Below are 16,226 nucleotides of genomic sequence, written 5' to 3'. Positions count from 1 at the left end.
TTTATACAACTCAAAGTATTATTGAAGGCATTTAAAATCAGTTTTTTATTCCTATTACCATTCAGTGATGTCAATAGCCACAGATATAAAATCTTGTTGTTTTTTTTTTTTGGCACAGCTTGTCAGCCTTCCCAAACAAAATCAGACGAGGATATTTCGAATGATTTCATACGTTCCATGCGAAATGCATGCAAATTAGTATCAAATAAAAAATCTTCATGGCCTTAATGAAATCACACTGCCACTCAACTAATTTGTGTTTAGCTTTAGGAATTGAAATCTCTAAAGTTCCTTTCTTTTTTCATTTGCATTGGGAAGCGTTCCGCATGGCATTGAATATTCTGTCTGCGATTGGTCTACTGCTAGCTGTCGTCTTCTAGCCTCTAAAGTTCATGGGACAGGTGGTGTCCAAATCAAACCACAGCTTAGATTGATAGTTTGACACAGTTTATTGTAATACATTACATTACTGAATATATGAATATCTCTGTCTCTGTCAAGAATTTTCTAATGATGTTTATAGATCAATGATCAATCATGCACATTACAAATGTTATAAAAATATATACAATACGCAATTCATTTCGAATTCTATAGATATACATTCTCTAGTACGAGGTTTGCTAGCGAAATTTTCAATATTAGTCACTATTGAAAATTTCCCAAGCAAAGCCATAGAAAATTCTCACAAATATAGATATGGGTAGAATTAAAAAAGTTTTATATTGTCTGTCACCGATGACGCCAAAATGTCAGAATGTGACATAGAAATTTATGATATTGTAGCTTGTCAACCATTTATAATAAGAAATGCAATGCAACAAATGGAATTATAAGTAACTGACGATTAAAGTGTGGCAAGCCCGATACGATGTATTGCAACAGAAATTAATAATGACACAGTTGTAATGGAACAATCACACAAAAAGTGTTAAAAACAATTGGCGAAGCTGTATACAGTTTAGGAACAACTTTTTACTTCAATTCTCAAGGATGAAATTCTGTACGTATTGTCACAGAAAGTGCGATGAGGTTGGTGTAGGTTAGTGAGGTTAGACGGGATGTCATAGAAGCAGTATAACTATCTGCTCTATGGTGGATTAACACCTGGCAAGCCACACTGATAGGGTCCAATTATTTCGTTGACTTTGCACTTTAATCGTTCACATAGTATGCTCGATAGTATCTTGTATGCGATGGGCAGAAGACTTCCTCTGTAGCTGGCACATACCGTCTTGTCCCCTTTATTTTGTACGTGACACAGTATGCTAAGGATCCAATCATCGGGTATGCTTTCTACTAGCCACATAGCGCGGACGAGCTTAACCATAAGCCTTATCAAAGTGTCTCCTTCGGTCTTTAACAGTTCAGCCGGCAACCCATCAGCTCCTGCTGCCTTATAACTTTTCAGCCGGGTTACTGCTACGTGTACCTCGTTTTGACTATGTGTTATACATTCAATTGGTTCTGCGGTATACTCATGGCCACCATCACAGAATACCACTAGCTAAGAAAGGTGTTATTAACACATCCTCGGCACACTATCTGTATCAGTTACCAGATTTCCTTTTTTGTTATTGATGTAGGTGGATGGGGATTGCAAATGGGCCATATCGGTTCAGATTTGCATATAGCCCCCATATAAACCGAACTCCCGATTTGATTTCTTGAACCCCTGGAAGTCGTAATTTTTCTCCAATTTGGCTGAAATTTTGCATGTAGTGTTCCGTTATAACTATCAACAACTGTACCAAGTATGGTCAAAATCGGTCTATAACCTGATATAGCTCCCATACAAACCAATCGCCCGATTTGACTTCTTGAGCCCTCAAAGCCGCAATTTGTGTCCGATTTTGCTGAAATTTTGCATGTAATATTCTCTGTTATGACTTCCAATAACTGTGCCAAGTACAGTCTATAACCTGATATAGCCCCCATATAAACCCATCGCTTGATTTGACTTCTTGTACCCTTACTAGCCACAATTTTTCACTTGGTGTTTCTTTATGACTTCCAACAATAGTGCCTAGTACTGTCCAAATCGGTCTTATATAGCTCCCATATCAACCAATCTCCCGATTTGACTTCTTGAGCTCCTTACAAGCCTCAATTTTCTCCGATTTGGCTAAAATTTTGCACGCGGCATTCTGTTAGGAATTTCAACAACTGCTCCAAATACGGTTCAAATAAGTCTATAACCTGATATAGCTCCCATGTAAACCGATCTCTCGATCATCCTTGCTCGGTTCCTAGAAGCTGTAATTTTTGTTGCTTTGACAGAAGTTTGGTATGCTGAAAAAAATTATGCCCTACAACAAATTTCATTTTGTATAAATTTTTAGGATAATCCATGGTGGTGTGTTCTCAAGATTCGGCCCGTCCGAACTTAGCACGCTTTTACTTGTTATCCATTATTCTTTGTTTGCTACAAAGATATAACGGGTAATGATCCATGGTGGTGGGTACTCAACATCCGGTCCTGCCGATCTTGGCATACTTTTACTTGTTATCGTTCTACAGGTGAACTCGTGGAACGTTTTATCTCACTACCTATAAAGGGTGTTAGAGGAAGCTACCCAGTTGATGCAGCGGGGAGGATTTTGCCACATTTGAGATGAAGGAGAACCAAGTTTAGCCTGGATTTTGCCAAGTCAAAACCAATCAGAATCCTTTTCTTACCAGGTTTCTGTTAATGAGCTGAAGAACGTAATCTCCTATGTAGAAAATCCCACTACCACTACAACCAACCGCATTATAGAAAAATGTGACGAAATATCCTGGTCTTAAACAATTATTCCATTTCTATTAGTACTGATAGACTCTTAAGAGGTTAAATAGTTCAGAGAAGTCTTCTAAACAAACCACCAATTGGAAATTAAGTAAATCTTCCATTAAGCATTTCTTCAAATTTACATTGCCAAAGCTATATAATTTAGCATTGACAGAACAAATGCCTGTGAACCAAAAACAAACCTAAGCAAACAAGTCAATACACGCAAATATTCAACAACAACAACAAATATTTGCAAATATTTGTTAATCATTAAAAAAAACATATGTAGGTGAAACAAACGAACTAATTGTATGAGCAAATTAAATCCCCTGAAAAACGATAGGAAACAAAAGATTTAAGACACAAACATTTAAAAACAATAATCATCAACAAGACAAACATTGTTAAGCTTACATACATACACTAATCGATGACAGTGTACATTTTTTGAAATCCCTCATGTTGTGGAAAAAGAGAACAAATGGTGTACACCATATTTTATCGTAATTAAATCTTAAATAATTCTTATGAATTAATTTAAATGACAAATTAATTAATTATTTACCCCAAGAGAGAGAGAGAGATAAACTCACGAATCAGACAACTTCATAGACAATAAAAGCAAAGGTTAAACGTGCGATCAATATTTCATTTCAATTAGAATTGATCGCAACAACACAGGGGATAAAGCAATAATCGTTTATAAATCAACACCATATGGGGGGTTTTCTGCAAATGCATTATCATTTGACACCACTTAGGCATCTAAAACCCCAATGGATTACATCATGGTAAATAAAAGTATTTTTTTTTTTTTTTTTTGATTAACAATTCATTTATAATTCTTATTGACTTGCCTAGTTATATTTAATTAATAAAAATGTAAACTAAAATATTTACTATTATTATTATTTAGAATGAATAGTAAAAAATCAATAAGAGGAAACCAAGGGGAGAGAAAATCTATTAAGGGCAAGATGGCATAAAAAATATACACAGAGAAATTTTGAATTAAAATTACTCAAAGGTTTTTTTTAAGTTACTTCTGTTCTGTAATTATAATATGTCGCATTATTTATAGCCTATTCCTAACATATAATGACGCTGGTTTTTGTTGCTAGCTCAATGATGATAAATGAATAGACTAAGGTATAAATCACATCAATTTTCCAAGTACACTACTTCTTGGTTGTAAATAAGTTCTAAGACAATTAAGTACTGTCCGCCTGTCCTTCTTTGTGTAATACTCATACTGTAGTCTTGAGAAAAAGAAAAAAAAAACAAGTTAAAAGGCGTTAAGTTCGGCCGGCCGAACTTTGGATTCCCACCACCTCGGGTAAATATGTAAATCAGCTTTTTGTCACAATCCGGTGAAAAATGCATAATTTATGCCCCCATAGCAGCTTTATCGAAATATGGTCCGATTTGGACCAAATTCGACTCGAATATTGAGAGGTCTAATAAGTATAAGTCACTGTCCAATTTTGTAGAACCAAATATTGGTCTTTTTGGTAGCCGTATCCAAACATAGACCGATCTGAACCATATACGACACCGGGGTCGAAAAGCCTAACATAAGTCACTGTGTTAAATTTGAGTGAAATCGGATTATAAATGTGCCTTTTATGGGCCCAAGACCTTAAATCGAGAGATCGGTCTATATGGCAGCTATATCCAAATCTGAACCGATCTGCGTCAAATTGAAGAGGGATGTGGAAGGACATAACACAACTCATTGTCCCAAATTTCGGCGAAATCGCACAATAAATGTGCCTTCTATGGGCTCAAAACCTTAAATCGAGAGATCGGTCTATATGTCAGCTATATCCAAATGTGGAGCGATCTGGGCCAAATTTCAGAATGTTGTCGAAGAGCCTAACGCAACTCACTGTCCCAAATTTTGGAAAAATCGGACAATAAATACGCCTTATATGAACCCAAGACCATAAATCGAGATATCGGTCCATATGGCAGCTATATCCAAATCAAAACCGATCTGAGCCAATTTGAATAGGGATGTCGAAGAACCCAACATAGCTCATTGTCCCAAACTTCGGCGACATCGGGCAATGAATGCGACTTATATGGGCCCAAGACCTCAAAACGAGAGATTGGTCTATATGGCAGCTATATCCAAATCTAGATTGATCTGTGCCATATTCCAGGAAGGTATCGAGGGACCTAACATAACTCACTGTCCCAAATTTTGGCGAAATCGGACAATAAATGTGCCTTTTACAGGCCCAAGACCTTAAGTCGAGAGATCGGTCTATATGGCAGTTATATCCAAATCAGGACCGGTTTAGGTCAAATTGAAGAAGGTTGTCGAAGGGCCTAGCACAACTCAATGTCCAAAATTTTGGCAAAATCGGACAATAAATGCACTCATAATGCGTCCAAGACCTTAAGTTGAGAAATCGGTCTATATGGCAGCTATATCCAAATCTGAACCGATCTGAGCAAAAATGAAGAACGTTGCCGAAGGGCCTAACACAACTCACGATCTCAAATTTCGGCAAGATTGGTTAATAAATGCGATTTTTATGGGCCCAAAACCTTAAATCGAGAGATCGGTCTATATGGCAGCTATATCCAAATCTGAACCAATCTGAGCAAATTTGAAGAACGTTGCCGAAGCGCCTAACACAACTCACTGACCCAAATTTTGGCATCATCGGGCAATAAATGCGCCTTTTATGGACTTAAAACCTTACATCGAGAGATCGGTCTATATGGCAGCTATTTCCAAATCTGCACCGATCTGTACCACATTGCAGAAGGATGTCGAGTGGCCTAACACAACTCACTGTCCCAAATTTCATCAAAATCGTATAATAAATGTGGATTTTATGGGCTTAATACCTTAGTCTATATGACGGCTCACAGTGGGCCAAATGGCAAAAAAATTGGAAATAAGTCTACAACTTTTTATCTGTTGATTTTAGCCATACAAAATGTTCTAGACATTTGTAGAGGAGGACATAGGCTTTCAGAAAAGTGCTGTTGTTGGTCCATATCTTTAATACAGGGTGAGCTACAGGGTGTCAAAGTTGACCACTTTTGACTTCTCCAAGCTTCTGGGGGCCATAACTTTTGATCTACTCAACCGATTTACATGATTTAGGACTCTAGAGAAAGAGCTTGACAAGATCTAAAAAACTTATGCATAAAGTACCATGCCATCGTGTACTGTTAAGGAGTTATGAATTGTTTAATTTTAAAATATGAAAATTTGGCCTTGGTTTTTTTCAGTGTTTTTTAAATAACTCCGTCAATTTTAAAGCTATAAACTTCATACTTCACACAAATTATGCCAGCATATGTGTGCATAAAATACAAAAGGAATCACGTGAATATCTTTGGCGGTTTAAAAATGGCATCGTTTTCAATATGAAAAATATTTTTTTTGTCAAAAAATTGCAAAATTTTTCAAAAAAGATACTCCCATTTCCTTTAAGTTTTCGCAAACTTTGGCCGTCAAAGCATTATCATTTCTTTCCATTTTCACAAAGTCGAGGTATTAAGAAAAGTTTTAAGTGCTAATTTGGCTAATTTCGATATCAAACAACACCGTTATCTTAAGACCAAAATGGCCAATTTTTTTACTAAACTTCAAAAGTTTCTCACTGGAAAAAAAGTTCCACGGGGATTTTTTCGCTTTTTTTGAACTTAAATGAAAGCTTAAAATGTTCCCAACATTTTAAGGTATGTCTCGCCATATCCTAGCCATAAATGAGATCGTAGCGATCAAAATACTGAAAAAAGTCAATTTTCAAGTAGTGCTATATTCATTGCTAAAAAACAAGTATTACGTCACATTTTATTGCAAAGATGTTAAATAAACTTTTATTTGGTAACACTTCTTCTACAAAACACAAAAAGAATCATGGAAATATCTCTATTCTATTCCATTTTATGGAACCGGCAATAAAAAAGTCAATTTTTCAAAAAAGTCGAATTTCCCAAATTTTGTTTTTGTTGTCCTAATTGCACATGACACACTATAGCCATATTTACGCAACATACCTTATCGTAAAGGAAATTTTCATACCTTTCCAACGATGTATAAAACATTTCTCAACTCGGATTCTATCTACTCTAAAATTCATTTACACTTCATTAAACTCTATATAAAAATGTCTATTTGTGAAATGGAACCTTATATGGGGCCTACACTAAAACATTGATAGATTTGCCCAGGGTTTACAATACAAATGTGTTAGAATAAAAAAAGGTCTCCTGCCAAAGTTTAAAAAAATTGGAATAAAAATATGTGTTTTAGAGCGAAAACACTTCGCATCGGCGTGCGTTTGTATAGTACCTACATCTATTTTTAATGTAAGCTGATGATTTTTGAATAAAAAGAAACCTAGAAATATACCTGCATATATATATATATTTGTGTTATATATTTGTGTGAACACATGTAATAATTCCGAAGTGGTTTTGATCAGCAAATGGGGTTGTGATGGATCATCTGGATTTTCCGAATATAAGCAACAAACAGAAATAGATACCAACTTCGCATCAATTTTCATGGCATCATTAGTACCATTGAGAATGAGATTGTACAAGGACCAATCTTCATCATCGAAAGAAAATGCATTTCAAGATATATGGATAAATAGAACACCTGGGTCAAAATATTTATGTCGCCCAATTCGGTTTGAGTATACAAAGGAAGACCGGAACACAACACGATCTTTGGTGAACGAAATAAAGGAAGAAATTGCTGCATTACCCATGATTGTTATAAACCAATTGGGAAGAAATATAAAAGTTTCGTTTCAACTACAACTCACTATGATCGATGGAAAGGTGGCAAACGCATTAACTGGCGTTATGTCCAATTGGAGATGCAATATTTGTGGCAAGAAGAATGGGCAATTCGAGGACAAGTCTGATGAAAATTTAGTAAACGAAAATGCGCTCAATTTCGGTATTTCGCCCCTGCACTGTAGAATTCGATTCATGGAGTATTGTTTGCATTTATCGTATGACCTTAAATATCGGACTAGCCCTGGAAACCGCGATGTCTCTGCTAGAAACAACCAAGATCTTCACAAAATGAGGCAGGAAGAGAAGAATCGAATCCAGTTGGAGTTTAAACAAAAGGGACTTATAATAGATAAACCTCTTTACGGATACGGAAGCACAAATGATGGCAACTCGGCAAGGCGGTTTTTTGAGGACCCCGTATCGACATCTAAAATAACCGGTCTTGATGAACACTTGCTAAGACGATTCAAAGTGATTTTGGCTGTAATCAATAGCAAAAAGATGATAAATTCAACCAAATTTGAAGCTTATAGTAATGACACAAAAAACATTTTATCTGATTTATATTCGTGGAAAGCTTTAACACCGACAGTACATAAAGTCTTACATCATGGCAAGGAAATTGTGGAATACAACATACTTCCGTTAGGAGAACTTACAGAAGAAGCTCAGGAATCCCGTAATAGAGATGTTAAACAGTTCCGGCTTTTCAATACCCGAAAGAGCACCAAATTTAACCAAAATTATGATTTACTTCAATATTTATTGTTATCGTCTGATCCGGTACTATACAGCATCAGAACTAAATGGCTACCAAAAATATGTGACGATATAGATAAGGACGATCCCGATGCCATTCAAATTAAAGAGCTTTTAAATTTTGATACCTTAGATTATTTGGTAGAGAATAAAATCAAATAATACAAAACTAAAATGCTTTTTTATTTTGGGAGTAGCTAATATACATATAAACGCACGCCGATGCGAAGTGTTTTCGCTCTAAAACACATATTTTTATTCCAATTTTTTTAAACTTTGGCAGGAGACCTTTTTTTATTCTAACACATTTGTATTGTAAACCCTGGGCAAATCTATCAATGTTTTAGTGTAGGCCCCATATAAGGTTCCATTTCACAAATAGACATTTTTATATAGAGTTTAATGAAGTGTAAATGAATTTTAGAGTAGATAGAATCCGAGTTGAGAAATGTTTTATACATCGTTGGAAAGGTATGAAAATTTCCTTTACGATAAGGTATGTTGCGTAAATATGGCTATAGTGTGTCATGTGCAATTAGGACAACAAAAACAAAATTTGGGAAATTCGACTTTTTTGAAAAATTGACTTTTTTATTGCCGGTTCCATAAAATGGAATAGAATAGAGATATTTCCATGATTCTTTTTGTGTTTTGTAGAAGAAGTGTTACCAAATAAAAGTTTATTTAACATCTTTGCAATAAAATGTGACGTAATACTTGTTTTTTAGCAATGAATATAGCACTACTTGAAAATTGACTTTTTTCAGTATTTTGATCGCTACGATCTCATTTATGGCTAGGATATGGCGAGACATACCTTAAAATGTTGGGAACATTTTAAGCTTTCATTTAAGTTCAAAAAAAGCGAAAAAATCCCCGTGGAACTTTTTTTCCAGTGAGAAACTTTTGAAGTTTAGTAAAAAAATTGGCCATTTTGGTCTTAAGATAACGGTGTTGTTTGATATCGAAATTAGCCAAATTAGCACTTAAAACTTTTCTTAATACCTCGACTTTGTGAAAATGGAAAGAAATGATAATGCTTTGACGGCCAAAGTTTGCGAAAACTTAAAGGAAATGGGAGTATCTTTTTTGAAAAATTTTGCAATTTTTTGACAAAAAAAATATTTTTCATATTGAAAACGATGCCATTTTTAAACCGCCAAAGATATTCACGTGATTCCTTTTGTATTTTATGCACACATATGCTGGCATAATTTGTGTGAAGTATGAAGTTTATAGCTTTAAAATTGACGGAGTTATTTAAAAAACACTGAAAAAAACCAAGGCCAAATTTTCATATTTTAAAATTAAACAATTCATAACTCCTTAACAGTACACGATGGCATGGTACTTTATGCATAAGTTTTTTAGATCTTGTCAAGCTCTTTCTCTAGAGTCCTAAATCATGTAAATCGGTTGAGTAGATCAAAAGTTATGGCCCCCAGAAGCTTGGAGAAGTCAAAAGTGGTCAACTTTGACACCCTGTAGCTCACCCTGTATTAAAGATATGGACCAACAACAGCACTTTTCTGAAAGCCTATGTCCTCCTCTACAAATGTCTAGAACATTTTGTATGGCTAAAATCAACAGATAAAAAGTTGTAGACTTATTTCCAATTTTTTTGCCATTTGGCCCACTGTGCGGCTGTATCAAGATATGGTCCGATATAGCCCATCTTCGAACTTAACCTGCTTATGGACAAAAAAAGAGTCTGTGCAAAGTTTCCGCTCAATATCTCAATTTTTAAAGACTGTAGTGTGATTTCAACAGACAGACGGACGGACATGGCTAGATCGTCATAGATTTTTACGTTGTGTTGCAAACGGAATGACAATATGAATACACCCCCATCCTTCGGTGGTGGGTAAAAAAGGTATGGAACTTAGCACAGATCAATCTTTTGCGCATAGTTAGCTTAAGTTTGAGTATCCCCGCAGCTAAGTTGTTAGCGAGCTTGGATTAGAAGCACGGATGTAGTGGCTTTATTTTCTCACAGAAGCATTAATATGTCGCTACTGTTGCATTGCAAGTGCTAAAAAGTCATAGTCAGTATAGACCAGTGGCGGGCAAATACACACACACTATTGCACATATTTGTGCATGTGCACAAGAACATAAGCCCATGGGCTTGGAATATTGCGCACACTAACAAACACATCCTTAATGAAGAAGATGTCAGACTAGCACTGGAAACTATGGATTAGCAGCTCATATTTATTGCCATTACAATATTGCTCAAGAGCATATTACGCCATGGAATCGTCCACACGAGATTTGATATGGCGGAGCTAGCACCAGGATAGTAGCATTCCTAAAATATCTGAATGTGGCAGTTTCGAAGGACAAGTGTTTTCGGATCTATGTGAACCGGTTGAAGGAGGATATGAATGGAGTAGCCGGAATGTTTGACTTCTTGAGCCCGCAGAGAACTCAATTTTCATCCAATTGGGCTGAAATTTGGCCCAAAGACTTGGGTTCTGGAGGCCACCGTAGCGCAGAGGTTAGCATGTCCGCCTACGTCGCTAAACACCTGGATTCGATTCCTGACGAGAACATCAGATACAATTGTTCTGCGGTGGTTATCCCCTCCTTATGCTGGCGACATTTGTGAGGTACTATGCTAGGTACAAAAACGTCTCCGCAAAGACTTCTCAAAACTTCTCTATTCAATTGTGTCGCTCTGCTGCACACCATTCGTGGCTCTTTAAGCTTATTGTTGATGGTTAACGGATAACTCTGATAAGCCCCAAGATAAGTAATGTAGACTTTTAACCTTTCACTGTTTTACAATGGAAAAAATGTCCTATGGAATTTCCAAATTTTCTTTTTTCATACAATAAACTCATCACATAGTTTGAATGGGTTGACCACCATAGGTGAGTTCACTCGGAGTCCAGTTTGGCCCATTGTGATACTTTCTAGGGAATAGAAAGAAGATGTGAGTCCTCGGACTAAATCCAGAGGTTATACACAAATAAAAAAAAACAGGAGGAATGGAGAATCAGAGCAGGGGTTGAAAAACGCCCATCGCCACGCAATCACCTATGTACCTTCGTCGGAGCTTATGGCACCCCTTGACGGAACTATCCCGCCCGTCTACAAATCTCTGAGGAGACCTTCAAGAGGTACGTTTGCAAGTTCACCCAGATAGCAGAAGAATCAGCTCCCTAGAAAGCAGAGCCTGCATCCCTGCACACACAGATATGAACATAGCAAGTGCTCGATAGTGTCCTCCTCATCCTGATCCAGGCAACTGATGCAGTAGTCATTATGCGGTATTCCCATGTGCGCCACTATGCGGCCTATGACACAGTGGCCCGTTATGACTCCTCTTACAGTACTCATCGACCTCTTACCGAACGCCAGCAACTTCTTCGTCCTCCTCCGGTCGATGACAGGCCAGAGCATCCTAGTGGTCCGGCAACCATCCGACGAGTTCCATCTCTTCAGAGACACCGCTCTGGCCATCTCCTCTGCTGTGTTCAGTAGCTCATCAAATTGCACGTAGGCAAGACCGGTGGCTGGTTCGCCAGGCGCAGACGAACATCTCCTGGCGCATCAGTCCGCCCTCTGCTTCCCTGGAATTCCCTTATGTCCGCTAGCCTTTGTCAGCGTGACATCGTGGACTCGGAGCCTATCCAGGGACTCCAAACAATCAGCCACGCACCTCGACCCCAAGGCCTTGAGCGCCGCCATACTGACGGGACATGGTTCCTTTAATGCATTTTTGCATCAGAGGAATTCGTCCGCGATTGATCTGTGCGACTGTAGGAAACCTGAGGACTGGAGGCATGTACTGACGAAATGCCCGTACTATGCAGACATTATAGATTTAGGCGCGATGGGAATAAGAGAGGCGGTGTGGGATTTCAGTAGGGCCCTTGAAGACGAGACGACTGTTGCAAGGCTGGCCACCTTTTCCCGGGAAGTATTTCTTAGGAGACGGACAAGACTTAGTGAAGGTAGAAATACACGCTTGTTATCCATAACGAGGTGTTGCTGTACTATCGCGACCGAGTGATTTGGTGCTGCGCATGACATGGCCTGGCACCTGCCTTGTCCATGTTGATGCTGCGGGCGTTGGCCCATCGTTGGTTCCCGTTTGCCCATCGTTTGTGGTTGTGTTCGGTCATCCGTGAGGGTGGCCGTATTGATTGTGAGTCCCATGTTGAAGCAGATATGTGTGGCGTAGCCCGTTAGCCCTGCCGTGTCCTGTTAGTGTTTGTGTATATCGTCCTGATGTATGCTGGCTTAAGGTCAGCTTAGGGCGATTCATTTCTCCTCATTCAACTGGTAGTAGTCCTTTAAGGCTACGAAGTCTGACCGGAGACTTTAATCTGGTACCACGGGTGTCAGGAGCCTCTGGAACTTCGGTTCCAGCCTGGCAGTGGTAAGGCCCCAGTGGGGAGCGGGTAGAGCATAAGCTAGGCGTGGAGTTGCGTTTTCAACCGAGTGCCGTGAACCATAGATCGGAAGGAGTTTAAGGTAGTGCTCCGCTCCTAGCCAAGGAGGTGAACACGTCCAAATACATGGGATCAAATTAGTATTCATGTGTGGATTACCACATGTGGGGGCGTTGGTAGACGCATTGTATTCACTTTTGGGCCTCGCAGGTTTGGGCCGTGATGGCAGGCATCTGCTTTAAGCAAGACATTCGTGTCCACATAAATCCTGAGTTTTGAGGGCAGTTAATCCCTTACCAGAATTTCTCTTGCGGCTACTGTAATGGCACAGCCTCAGTCTGAAAAACTGCACACTCGTCCAACAGTCTCAGAGACATGCCGATATTGCGTCGGAGTAGACCCCCATCTTGGAGCCATCGGTGAAGATCGAGGTCCTATGCTCCTCAAACACAGCATTCGCCTTCCATTCTTCTCCGCCAGGAAAAAGAATCTTAAAAGCCCTTATCCCAGCCGCCTCTGATGCCAGGTAGTCGTAGATTCTCCTCAGTCTACCCTCCGCATCCATAACATCCACAATTGAAGTGCCTTTGTCTTCCTTCCGAGCTCCCTCAGCCGCAGCGCGACTTTGGCGGTCGGGGGGGCTCCGTTTTTCTTGGATTGGTCCTCAACCCATTCTGGTACCCATCGCGAAAATCTCATCAGTGACCCTTTAATGATCTCGCTGATCGTTGAGGCAGGTTTATCTAGGATTAGCAACATGACGTCGTCTACATAAGCGATTATCTTCGTGCCACCCCCGCCGAGATCCATCAGGATTTTATGTATCAAGAGTTTTCATCGACGAAAACACTCCTCCCTGGGGCGTTCCTCTGGTCACCCGACTTCTGACCACACTATCTCTTAGGTGCCAGTTCAGTCCGATTCAAGTTTAACTCAATGATAAGGGACCTCTTTTTTATAGCCCAGTCCGAACGACGCGCAGCGACACCTCTTTGGAGAGAAATTTTTGCAAGTAATAGTATCTCACAAAAGCATTAGGAGGGGAAACCACCGCTGAAAATTTTTTCTAATGGTCTCGCCAAGATTCGAACCCGTTCAGCGCCATAGGCGGACATGCTAACCTCTGCGCTGGTGGTGGCTGTAAATATTGGGTTGCCCAAAAAGTAATTGCGGATTTTTTGAAAGAAAGTGAATGCATTTTTAATAAAACTTAGAATGAGCTTTAATCAAATATACTTTTTTACACTTTTTTTCTAAAGCAAGCTAAAAGTAACAGCTGATAACTGACAGAAGAAAGAATGCAATTACAGAGTCACAAGCTGTGAAAAAATTAGTCAACGCCGACTATATGCAAAATCCGCAATTACTTTTTGGGCAACCCAAAGTTCCTATAAAACTATACCATCAAAATGAAGAGATATGTATGCACCCCCTCATGGGGTCCTATGTCTTAAAAGAAAATTGTTGCTTGATAATAAAAAATGCCCGAAATGGTGAACTAACAATGAAAAGATTTTCCACTGGGATAATACACACCCTCACTAGGATGGGCTAATTTCTAGCGGATGTCGCATCGTGTTCTCGTTAAAAGCCAAAAGCTAGATTTTGATTTTAGACTCATGGTCTCTAGGGCTCAAACTCTAAGAATTTGCATTAAATTACGATTTTGTAAACAGCTTTGTGAGCGTTTTTCGGTTCTTACCATTCTCACACACCCTAATTATCGGGTGTTTGTAATATTACGGTGAACAGAATGACTCCGCCATTTTCACCATGGTACTTTTTCCTATTCCCAAAAAACCACAATAAAAAACGTTTTTTTTTCTTACTACTGTTTGATTTGAATCATGCGAGTATTTCAATTTTGAAAAGAAATCACATATCGCATACAATTTGCAACAAGTTTCTAAGGGGAATCCATATTGGGAATATATCATTTAAAAAATTCAGAATTGTGAAGAAAAAAAACACCAAATAGAAATTTCGATCATAAAACCAGTTTGTTGGGACTTAAGGTTAATTAATTGAAATAAGTTTATATTTTATTGTTTGAATAATTAAGTCATAAATTCTAATACGTTAATCAATGCTCGTTTGGGGCATAGGAAACCGGGAGGTTTTAATTTTTTTTTTTACTTTCATGGATTGGGTCTCATCGAGAAAAAATAAAACAAAACATAAAAACATTTTTTAATTCTGCTTTACCTTGTTGTCGAAAATTACGCTGGGGTAAAACCGGGGATGCAATACTGGCTAATACAATTAAAGCTGCCGCAAAACATTCACACAATCTCATGATGTCCAATTATTTTCTTCTTAGCACTTTAAGCTCGTGAAACCTGGAGCCTATTAGCGATATTGAGCGGAATTTAATGGACTTCTAAAGTTAGAAGTGTTAATTGCAACGACAAATCACAGACACAATTTTTTTTTTCAAATATACTGCTTGTTAGAATAGCTTCCTTTTGTGTGTTTTTAAGGAAACTGGCTTAAATAAACTTTTTAAATTATTTTTATTAATATTTATTTTTAAAATGTATAACTTTTTCCGTTTGCACTTTTTTTTATTAATTTTCCTTTCGTTGCTGTTATTCCGTTTCACGGTTGTGTTCGAGCCCGCGTTTACATTAAAACTGATTTTAAATTTCTTATGACAAGTCAAGTATGGAAGAAGCGTTCGCTACCTTTGCTAACGTGTTTTATAGCTTTGGCGATTTTTGTTTGTTTTCTTTTGCCAACCAGCCAACTGTGAGCGAGTGAGTGACTGAAATTCTGGCCAGTGGCGAACAGGTTGCGATTCGCAACAACAAACTCAAATAACAGTAGCAAAATTCGCAGCAGCAGCACCAGCATTGGCAAAGGCAGTTATAGCAGCCGGTCATTGTGACGTTAAAAACAAGTAAAAGCGTGCTATGTTCGGCCGGGCCGAATTTTATATACCCTCCACCATGGATCGCATTTGTCGAGTTCTTTTCCCGGCATCTCTTCTTAGACAAAAAAGGATATAAGAAAAGAGTTGCTCTGCTATTAAAACGATATCAAGATATGGTCCGGTTCGGACCACAATTAAATTATATGTTGGAGACCTGTGTAAAATTTCAGCCAATTCGTATAAGAATTGCGCCCATTGGGGCTCACGAAGTAAAATAGAGAGAACGATTTACATGGGATCTGTATCGGGCTATAGACCGATTCAGACCATAATAAACACGTTTGTTGATGGCCATGAGAGGATCCATCGTATAAAATTTCAGGCATATCGGATAATAATTGCGACCTCTAAGGGTCCAGAAGTCAAGATCCCAGATCGGTTTATATGGTAGCTATATCAGGTTATGAACCGATTTGAACCTTATTTGACACAGTTGTTGAAAGTAAAAATGAAATACGTCATGCAAAATTTTAGCCAAATCGGATAGGAATTGCGCCCTCTAGAAGCTCAAGAAATCAAATCCCCAGATCTGTTTATATGACAGCAATATCAGGTTATGGACCGATTTCAACCATACTTG

General features: G+C 38.3%; 1 protein-coding gene across 2 annotated transcripts in view; it reads right to left on the bottom strand.

Moving 5' to 3' along the window:
- Positions 1-15,407, bottom strand: part of LOC106086695 (venom serine protease Bi-VSP) — a 33,103-nt gene extending 17,696 nt beyond the window's left edge. Inside the window, exon 1 of one of the 2 annotated variants that reach the window (XM_013251469.2) lies at positions 14,920-15,407. In XM_013251469.2, coding sequence (XP_013106923.2) covers positions 14,920-15,010 — 91 coding nt within the window. In that variant the 5' untranslated portion in view covers positions 15,011-15,407. The remainder of the gene's footprint in view (positions 1-14,919) is intronic. The other variant, XM_013251477.2, reaches the window with a different exon arrangement.
- Between the last annotated feature and the right edge of the window lie 819 nt (positions 15,408-16,226).

The sequence above is a fragment of the Stomoxys calcitrans genome, chromosome 1, assembly GCF_963082655.1.
Source record: "Stomoxys calcitrans chromosome 1, idStoCalc2.1, whole genome shotgun sequence".
NCBI lineage: Eukaryota > Metazoa > Arthropoda > Insecta > Diptera > Muscidae > Stomoxys > Stomoxys calcitrans.
The sequence above is the reverse complement of the archived record's forward strand: the minus strand, read 5'-3'. Positions and strand labels throughout refer to the sequence as shown.